General features: G+C 36.6%; 1 protein-coding gene across 1 annotated transcript; it reads right to left on the minus strand.

Annotated features, from left to right (window-relative positions):
• Positions 1-5,950: 5,950 nt before the first annotated feature.
• Positions 5,951-9,267, minus strand: LOC112683575 (disrupted in renal carcinoma protein 2 homolog). Its single transcript, XM_025554656.1, has 7 exons — positions 9,033-9,267; positions 8,306-8,440; positions 8,092-8,233; positions 7,894-8,002; positions 7,613-7,799; positions 7,232-7,417; positions 5,951-6,150 (listed from the first exon to the last, which is right to left on the minus strand). The coding sequence occupies exons 1-7, from the start codon at positions 9,118-9,120 to the stop codon at positions 6,032-6,034; spliced, it is 966 nt and encodes a 321-aa protein (XP_025410441.1). The 5' UTR covers positions 9,121-9,267; the 3' UTR covers positions 5,951-6,031.
• Positions 9,268-11,365: the final 2,098 nt, after the last annotated feature.

The raw sequence follows: 11,365 nt of genomic DNA on the forward strand, positions 1-11,365 counted from the left end.
ATTACAGTTGTACAATAAAAACTCTTGCACGGTATTCCGATGTATCATGCTCATCTCGTACCGACGACTTACCGACGAAATGTTTAAGACGTCATAATACACCTTTACCGGCATTGCCTACAAACAACATTATTATACCGTGTTTATTATGCGTGTTGTGAAATATAAATTATGTTAATTGCGTGTGCATGCGTGTTACGGTACGTAATAAATAACGACGTATCACTGGTGTTACGCGTGATTTACCGATTTACAAAATCTACCGAAAATAAAAACGCCGCAGCTGGATCATTTTACCTATATGGTTTTATGCTTTATTCGCGATTGAACTATTGACTATATTATTCTTCTTTTGACCATCACTGTCACAGTGTAATATATATGTACGTAGTGATTTAGATTAATGAACAATTTAATAATGCATTTACGTACTATAAGTGATTAATTTAATAAATTACGAAAAGTAGTATCAATACATGTTGTTCGAACAGTATATCTAGGATTATATCAACCATTATTGTAATATGGTCTACAATTTTGGGGAGACCTTTCTACTAATGCTCTAAAACCTTTATTAATCAAACAAAGACAAATTGTTCGAATATGTCTGCAAAAACCTACCCTTGAAGGTTCAAGTCAAAACTTTAAACTATTTAATGTATTATCTGTGGATTTATTATTTAAAAAAACTGCAATATACATAAATGAAAAACTATAAACAATGGAAAAATAAAAAGGGAACTTTAAGTATACGATGTTAAAATGATATATTTTAAAAAATTTTTTGATCAAGAATTCGTGGACTAGCTGGGTCCTACTTATTTTAATTTAATGCCTGTTATTATTAAAAAGAATGTAATCAAAAAACATAAAAATATTAAAATAACTATTAATAACTGGTTAAGATTGTACTTAGGATAATTATATAATATGTTTACAAGCAGTTATTATGTACTCTATTAAGTAATATTCTATTTTGTTTGTATTTATATTATTTTAATTATTATTTGTGAGTAATTTGTCGCTCTCTACCTTCAACACAAGCAATACTTTTAGAAGGCAGATAATCTCTTTGTTTATTATGTAATTTATAGATTATTATTAAAAAAAAATAATAAAAAAAAAAAAATGATAAATAAAAATTGCTTACTAATATAAATATTGAACTATCCAAATACAAGCTATCATTACGATTGTATACCAGTTCCAGTCGTGTATAGTGCAAGGTCTAATTTTTTAGGGATTTAATTACGAAGGTATTTCCTATATTCTTATATACCATTTAATTAGTAATTTTTTTTTGAGTTAAAGCAAATCAATAAATCAATAAAGTATATATTATTTTGGAAAATAGATGTTTTAGATTGTAATTGTTGTATACGTATATATAGCTCTACATACCGAATATTTGAGATAATTTTGCCATTTATAAATAAATATTCCATGTTTTTAAAAGAATCTTAAATATTCAAGTGATTAAAATATTGTTTCATATTATATAGATATAATTTTTTAAATAACATTGATAAACTAAAAATTATAACTATTCATTTTTTGTGTTTGCTTAAATTCAATGTAGTTTAGTTCCACAGTATAAATTCACTTTTTTTTGTCATAATATTCTTGTTTACTACTTTGTACCTGTTTAATGTTTATTCGTAAAAAAAAAAAAAATTTAAATATTCTTAATGTTATCAATTTTATATTTTACATCGTCGAATGAAATTATAGTATATTAAAATGCACAACAAATTATTACTAATTTAAATATTGAAATTTGAGTGTTACAATTATTTTTAATTAGAAAAATGTAGTTTAATGGCGAACCCACATAACATTTTTTTGATCAATAAACGGTTTCGCTTCCTAATCATATTTTATTAAACGGTTCTAATTGTGTAGATTAATTTTTTTCAGATATCGTAAATGAAGGATAAATATGCATTTTAATATATTCAGTTCTCCGAGAGAACGCAATTTGTCCACCGCTTTTCAACACATTCGCTCTATCGTCTCAAACTCAAATTTTCCCAACCACGCAGTTACTGATATGTGAACGTGTATAAGCGATCGCGCTGAAAAGTGATGGGAATGTGTAAGAACAGGCGAATTTAGGAGGCCGTTCAATTGTGTTCTCTCAGCGAACAGAGTAAACGTAAAAGTGAGATTTGAGTTTTTGAATAAGGTCAAATAAAATGTATATTACGAGTGACAATCTTCATTAGACAACACGTACTTTGTGAACTCGATTGTGTGTGGGTGTAGGGTACGGGATATACATTAACAGTTTAGAGTATATATATTAATTGCTATTGTGTAAACGATGAAATACGCTAATTGATTGGGAAAGTATTGTTGAAACAGAAGTCTTCCGTTGTTTTTGTAACAATTTACCATATGCGTATTACTCTGATCAAACAATTAATCCAAACATATTCTTATGCTCTTAAATTATAACTACAAGACATGGTTGTTTAAAATCATCATAAAAACAGTAAATATTTGAGTTGCCCCGGAAAACGATTTCCTATTTTAAGGTCGTTTGGGTGTCCGAACAAATGTTTGCACGAAACCAGCACTTCGTATAACATTTACGTGCAAATTTTCAACACGCACTGAAAACAATATTTAATCGTCATTTTTTTTTTTAATTTTTGATATACTGTAATCGGTCATCTCCGCGATACTGCTGATTACGAATATTATTCACGGTGGTATAGATGAAAAAATTAATCTTGCCGTGCGCAATACCGTCTACGTATAAATACATAATCAGTTCCAAAGTTTATTGGTTTTTTTATATATATATATATATATAACAGAGACTATGTTTTGTAGGTATTTATTTGTATACGTACCAGCAATAATATATACTTGATAACCGATGATCATACTTCGTTATAAAATTTTATTTCATAAAGTAGATCGGTAGACTATAATATTGTTACGTCAGCGTACATTAATACGAGTATGTCTGTGAATGCAAACGTTTTTTAATTTACATTTATTCAACGGAAAAGTATACAGAGTGACAAATTTAACAATTAACACTTATTTTTTGGTTATATTTATATGTTTTACGTTATTTATTTATATTATATAGTTTTTAATTTAATACTAATAAAATGTGTAAATCATTTGATAAAACAAGACAATAAAAAATGTACATGAACTTATTAGTGTGGATAAGCTGTCTACTGATGACATTTTTATTGTATAGATTCAATTGATTGAATACAATTATTTAAAATACACTTTATTTTTTTTACATATTGTGTGGAGGAGATATTTACAATCCGATATTTTTAGGTTTTTATGTTTTTATGTCATTTAAAATCATCGGTTACATAATACTGTAATAATAAATGCGCAAACATGTTGCAGAGTACTTCCTGTTTATCCATTATTGAGTTGACCCTAAATTTGAATAAATTAAAAATTATAATTATAATTATTTCTATATCCTGTAATCAATATTTATATTGTACAACGTCATTAAACAAATATTTTAAACTAGAAAATTAAAAATGTTTTCCGTTTAAAAAAAGTAAAATAATTAATATTAGATACTATAAAAATGTTATATTTTTCATAGTTTTGTTTAGTAAGAACTTTAAGTTTATATTAGTTGAGATCTGTGTTACGATAACAGCTAAATTGCACATACCATACGATTTTTTTCCCCATATTACAATAAACTATCGACAATTTAAAATTTGAATCAATTCATTAAAAATTTTATTTTCATGTTACTTTTCATCGTCCATAATATTTTAGTAGTTAATATTTTATTTATAAAGGAAAAACGAAAATAAAAATTAGGTGATTTGACTAAAATAATTTTACGTTTGGAATTGCAACATGTTTATACACATTGGTATCATAGGCGGACATTTGGTTGATTTTTTTTTTTTTTTGGGGGGGGGGCTATAATAATTCAATATAAAATAACCCGCAGGGGCTTCGCCCTCGCACCCCCTTTCCATATACATGTAAAACTTATTATCATTAAAAATATAGATATGTTTAAATTGTATTAAAAAAACACTAAATAGCGTATATTTAAATTAAATAATATTTTAATTTAATGAAAAATATCTATTTGTATCAGCAAATATATAAATATTTATATATATATATAATATCATTGCTTTTTATATTTTTCGATATATCTTTTTAATATATAGTATTGAAAGATCGCTGAACCTATCATGAACCAACAATGTCCTTAGCCAAGTTTTTATTTTTTTCATTGCACTGAAACTTCTTTCGCAAGTAGCCAAACTATGTAGTTGGTATTGTTAATGCTATTGTAAATAGTTTTTATTATTTTTTATTTTGCGATTTTCAAAAAAACCAACAGATAACTATAAAAACAACGAATAAAATTTCTAACAAAGTTTCGATTTTATAGGGGGGGGGAGATATTATTTTTGTTGACTAACGAGATGTCCGTTTTAGATCGATGATTATTATATGGCCGAGAGTAGTTCTGCAGCGTTCCGAAACGGTCGAATTCTTCGATCATTCTACACGATGTATCCAACCGAGTTGCTGTATTGCATTGGAATCGACGGGCAGGAAACGAGCGACAATACGATAACACGTTCCCTCCCCGGACAAAACGGATCCCGGGTGCACTGGCAGCGGAGTTCCTCGTAATGCTCACGGTATACAGAACGTAATATACGAAATACGCGTTATGGACATAATCTCGACGGCAAAACGAAAACGTCGCGCACCGGTCGAGTGCAACACAATATAATAGTGGTGCGCACTTAGGTTAGGTGTAAATACCTGATGAATTCATGTCCTGTGCGTGTGCGCGTGAAACGCACAATGGTATAAGCGGTTCGTACGTCCGATTCGCGTAAAACACAATAATAGCGTCTTGTGCCGGACGCGAGGGCGTACAGGTCGCTATGCCGGAGTCACGGCGGACAAAAGGCGTGCGCTGTCCGTGTGCGTTCGGCTTATAATCTTCGGTATCCGGTCTCGGTCCATCAGCTGCCCTCTTCCGCGCGTAAATTTATCACAGGAAAACCTCGCGTGCGAGTGCGTACGGTAATAAATGGCAATAGGTAGTATAAAGGGTATACGCGCACCGCTGCGATCGTCGTGTGAGCCCCTGTATTGTTGTAACATGCGCGCATAAGAAACGAAACGGACTTTGGAGATCGTCCTCTACCCCCGTCGCCCGAGAATCAGCAGGGACGCTCGTGGTCGGATGTCTGTAGAGGCACGTTCGCTACTTGTTAAGAAGTCACCGAGTACGTATATACCTGTGTAGGTACACGCGCGCACACGCACACGTCATCTCTGTAGAATAATACTCGAATAAATCGACCGTATGGTTCGCCGTCTTGATCGATCGCTCCCACGCGGCGACGTCGCCTTTGTCCGCGCGACCTCCCTAAACGGTCTGCGATGTGTCCCGTGCACGTATACGCTCGTAAATGTATGCTAGTATAAATTCAAGCATTATATTCCTGTAGATCGGGCTCTCGCTCCTTCTGCGCCCCGGAGAAGACGTCGTGTCTCTATTGTGCGCGTCGCGGTATCGATATATTTATTGCAACGGCCCGGTATAACAAGACGTAAACATCTCGCGCACATATTATGTTATTATGCGACTAGCCGCCCGGGGTACGGAGGACGACGCGAGTGCACGCCGGAGCGTACGGCGTTATTGTACAGAGGTTAACGCGCGCGCGATGCCAAACAAATGTATTCGTACCGCGCGCGGCTCTTCCCGGCATTGTTGTGCACGTGTGCGCATCGATACGGCCAATATATTATGTTATACAGATGTGTGCACCAGATATACCTACGTCGAAGTGATCCGAATCATTATTATTATATCATGTTATAACATGTACGCGGGTAGGTATTCCCGCAGAGGTATCTTTTGTGTCGACGGTTTTAAGGAACACAACTGCGAATGCACAAGTGATACAAGTGATATATAATTTTATCATAACATAACGTACGGATAGTACAATAACGAACATATTTATAATACGTGCGTGCGTTACACGTGGCCGTGCTTGGTTTTCGCCGTGTCCTTCTTGCTCCATCCCGTGGTGAGCAGCAAGAAGATTATGCTCAGCACCGAAAACACGAAAACGCCGATGTGCAGCCAATAGTCGCCTGCGGGAAGATAAAAACGGTGCACCGATAATCTACTGTTCGGAGAAAACGAGTACCGATAGCGTTTAACTGTCGGTTAAACGGTTAAACCGATTACGTACAGGTCATGGAAGAGTGGGATATCTTATGCACAAAGGGGGGCATCACCCCTAACCCAGGATGTGACTGCGATGCCCCCAATCAAACCATATTATACATGTGTGTCTTACGAGATAGTTCGAGGACATATTTAACGCGACCCCTGAAGCTATCGAATGGGTAAAAAGTCTGGACATTATGTTATAAATTTTATACTAAAACTATTATACTAAAACTATTATACTATTATATTTTTTACACTTTTATACTCGTTCTGCTATTTTTATTGTCGCTAAATACATCGCGTCTCACCACTTGTCAATATTATATTCTGTTTCGCTTTCTGTATATGCCATACGAATAAATAATTGTCGGTAATTTCATTTTACTTTACTAAGATTTACTAAGCTGTTAAACTGGGAACAGTTTTTCAACAGTGTACAGCGTTTTATTAAAACTTATGCCACCGGCTGTTTTTTCGAAAACAAACCGAATGACAGGTTAAATTAAATGAAAAATATATATAATTGAATTAAAATAAATTAAAAATGAAATTACCGCGGGCGTTTCATAATTTTTTTACGACATACAAATCATAGGATAACATTATGTTTTCTGGTTCCGGACTTTTCGGATTATGCGCGTATCCTTACAGTTGCTCGAATATTTCTCGGAGAAACCAACATACGCATTTTTATTAAAACAATCTACCAAAAACAACATTCTTTCCCTGCGTAATATGCTCGCCTACATAATATAATATAATCATATATAATTAACCCATAATGGTTATTACTATAAACAGCGACGATTTTCTTACTGATTAGTATTAGTATTTTTGAATTAATATCGCATACATACATACAATTATACATATTATGAAATGACGCACATTTCAATGAACTAATGGATAAATATCAATCATATGTATTAACATGTATTCTCCCCGGTTGTACGAGTATCGTAATAGTTATTGCGGTTGAATAATAATGAAAATTGTTACCGAAATGAGGAAACAAATACAACACTACGTATGTACAGTCCACGAACAAGTTGTTTAACAACGTCATGTAGCCCGCGACAAAGCTCTCGGGCAACGGGACCATTAATTCTGCGCCCATTTCGTAGAGAAGACTCTGGTTACACCAACAGTACGGGAACGCCATCAAGATCACGCAGACCAGAGTCGCTGTGAAAAGAACACGAGGTTAGAAGTTTGTTTTTACAAATATTTTCGGCACCACCCCGAATTCAAAACTGCAATTCCTCGTATATGAATTTGTACTATCGTTCTACACGAAAATCGTGCTACGGTCAAAACGAATTAATCGTGTTTGCGATGCCGAGAAGTCGGCTATTATTACAGCGATATATGTATACTTACTGGTCGTGAGCTTGGCGTGAAAGTTCATCATGAGCATGAGCCAGAACAAGAAAACCAACGACACCAGACGACTGATCAGGGCGAGTTCCTTGCTGTAGCCCGGGGCCCGATCGGCGAACGTGCTTATCGTTAGGCTTAAGGCGAAATTGTGAATGATCAAAAACAAACCGCATTCGGCGCTGAGTTCCTTGTACGATAGCGGGGGTCACAAGAAAATAAAAAAAAAAAAAAATGTTAAAATATGTAAAAATGAAAATCGTACGCGGTGTGCGTTGTATTACGGGCGGCACATGGAGCTTGGAAAAAGTGGACGGCAGCAGCGCGGACCATGGAGCCGACATGGTGTTAGACAGGGCGAACGCCAGTACCAGGTACCAGACTTCGGAATTCCTGCGCATGGGGAGGAGAGAAAAAAACATTTTAGTGGTCGTACGTTACATTCGCCGTGGGCGTAAAATATCGTTCGTTGATGTACGGACTTGACGAGCACGGTGAGCGAGTGCATCAGTTTGGCACTGCGGTGCGAGGCCATAGAAAGTTTCGACGGGTAGCTCACCGGTTTAATGTGCTTCGGAAAGGCCGCCAACACCAACACCGTGACGAACACGCTGATGCCGAAACCTGTGCAAAACGCGTGTTCGCGTACGATTTACAACAAGTGTCAAACGGAACGCGCGTCGTATTTTTTTTTACAAACGTAAAGCAGCCTCATGATTCGATCTCGTATCGCACGCGGCTCCGGCGGCTCGCCCGGGCTCGACGACACGACGATCGGACCGACTATGTACGTGGCCGCGGATCCCAACATCGCCACGGCCGAGCAGAAACCTGTGTGCGAACACGCGACGGCGATGACGTTACACAACTTGCAGACGCACGTGAAGCGGTCGCGGTTTTTCAACGCGTACGATTACAGTGAAAATCTCCGAGACCCTGTAGCGGGGTACGCCCAAGTTCGAGGCGAGTAGTGTTAGCCCGCCTACCCCGCCTCCGGTGCCATGGGCGCCACTTAAGTCCAAATTTTGCGGTAGCAAAGTTTATTTTTAGAAAATTAAAAAATACATTTTTAAAGATTTAACATGATAACTGGCTTACTGGCTTAACTGGCTAACTCTTTTTCATAAATTTTGGTACGACGTGTAGTGTATAACACTGTTTTATTGTCCGTATTGGACTTATTACAAAATATAATTATTTCTGATACAATCACAATAATAGATGTGCGTACACACTTGAATAATAACTTCGAATATATTTTTAAAATCTATAACTTTTTTTGGGGTAGAAAAGATACCCCTCAATACCCCTTAGTGATGCCTATGCCCGGAGCACTGTTTCGTACGTGCGGCAACACGGTTCGTATGGTAGTAGAAAAAAAAAAATTAACAATAATGTAGCGCGAACACTACTCGTTTCCGACCTGTAGCCATGTTCCTCTCGTTCTTCGGGAACCACTGCGCTGAAATCGTTATCATCAGGGGCGTCATGAACACGCCACCTGCAGACATGTATACGGCCGACAAGTGTATACACCTACACGCGGAAAAAAAAATCGTAAACTAATGATTATGACGACGATCTCGAGCGGACGTTACGGGACACGGCGGCGTTTATAGCATGGTACCCTCGGACGTAGGGCACACCGAGAGGATCGATTTTTACAACCATTCGAGGTTATTATTTTTATAACCATAATAACAGTACGGTGTCGCGCGCATAAATATAAGTCATATACATACTTATACACATAAGTATAAGCGTCATAAGTATAGGTGTGTCCGTCATGCAGGTTAAACGCTCGACCGTGCTGCGGCAATATAACTACATACGTAAATCGTAAATGCGGTAATCGGTATTGTGCGTATAACTCGTCGAGAATCGCACACGTTCAACAGCCATAAAATATTATAATAATACGTACTCTCCGATTGCGTCGATCGTGGTTATCGCTATCGCGCGACTAAATACGTTTTAAACACCATCAACATGCGCGAACGTAGACATAAATCGTTCTAGAATTATTGGCATTGCAACAGCGAATATTGCGTGTGAGTTCGACATACTGTACGCGAAAACAATACAGGCGATGGCGAAAAAAATTTAGAATCAAGTTTATTTAAAACGTTTCGTTTCAGAAATATGCAATATATGTTATTGAGAATGAAAAACTTCAGTCGCGCAAATAAAAACGGTTCACATCAACCGTTATAAGTTATGATCCTTCTTCTCTCCTTCGCCTTTCTCCCATCTATTTGGAGTCGGCCTCCCTTGTCCTAAAATTCCACTAGTCTCGATTTTCTACATCCCCTACACACACCAACAGTCCTCATAATTTTCAGTCATGTCCAATATCTGTTTTTTGGTCTTCTTCTTTCTCTTTTCCCTTCAACGTTCATTTTCTTACACATTTTTACTGCTTTTTTTCCTCATGTATATATATATATATATATATATATATGTATATTATGATTATTATAGATAATTAATTAAGATTAATTATCGTAAAATTTGTCTCGAATAGAAACCAAGTGTTTTCTCTCATAAATACATCGTCATACATTACAATGCATTAAAATTACTCGACAAGTTAAACTTGTTAAGGTGTACGCGAAACTCTAAGTAGGTAACTTTTATTTAAATGAAAAAAGACAGCAGAACGGTGTATATTTTGAAACGTATTGCTTTTTTTTGCGAAATTCAATGTATCAAAAATAGTCCGAATCGAGACCCGATAAAAAGGTAAGGGGGCTAACGGGCTCGGGGCGCCGACATTTTAGAGGCGGCAAAATATTGTGGGACATACTTTACAACAAAATTCAAATTACGGTTCGGTCGTAAAATCGTATTATTACTAGTTGTGGTTATGGTACATGTATAAATTGTTTAAAATTTAATACGACGGCGGCGAATGGGACCGGTATAAATTGCCGTCTTTGGGCTCGAAATGTTTAAACGCGCGCCACTGGTTAGTACGCCATACATTTTAGACGGCTCGCCGCCGTGTAATTCCACGGCACTACGATTATAGTAATGTGTTATGCGTAATGGTTGGTCGGCGACACGTCTTCGGAAATAATACACTCACAGCGTGGACGAGTACACGTTCGGCAGACATCGAACGGCCGTTCCCAGTGTGAAGAAACCACATGAACACAACAGGCTCACTTTCAGACCTGTGGGCGGTGACACGGGATTAATTTACGTCGTCAATATTCATGACGATCATTATTGCTGCAGTGGTGGTTTCGCGAAAATGCTTTGAAACGACGTCGACCGTGCGGTACTTTTGGAAAACGATCGTAGAACTTATCGTCCGTACGTACCGTATTTGTTGATGATCATGCATGTCGGGAATACTAGTACCGCGGTCATCACGCTACCCCAGATGGGCAATAGCGTCAACGATCTGCTAGTCCACTTCGGAAAAGCCAACAGTGCCGGCTCGTAAATGGCGCTCCAAATGGTTTGTGAAAATATCTGCAGACGGTTAACACGCGTGTTGATAAATTATATCAAATCAATTATCAAATATAAGCATTGGAGCTCGATTCGACACGAGTTCCGTCATATAGGCCCTCACTAATATGCCGTCCTAACCTCAATCTCTACCAAGCAAAAATATATTGTTCAGTGCAGTGCAAGATATATTGCTATAGCTACGAGACGTAGAAGCGTATTTGATGATGGAGTTCTGACCTTTTCGTCGCTTTTTTCCTGTATAATAATGCTATAATAGTAGCACTGAATATTATA

This window comes from Sipha flava, unplaced genomic scaffold (assembly GCF_003268045.1).
Source record: "Sipha flava isolate LNK unplaced genomic scaffold, YSA_version1 229_pilon_pilon, whole genome shotgun sequence".
Lineage (NCBI taxonomy): Eukaryota > Metazoa > Arthropoda > Insecta > Hemiptera > Aphididae > Sipha > Sipha flava.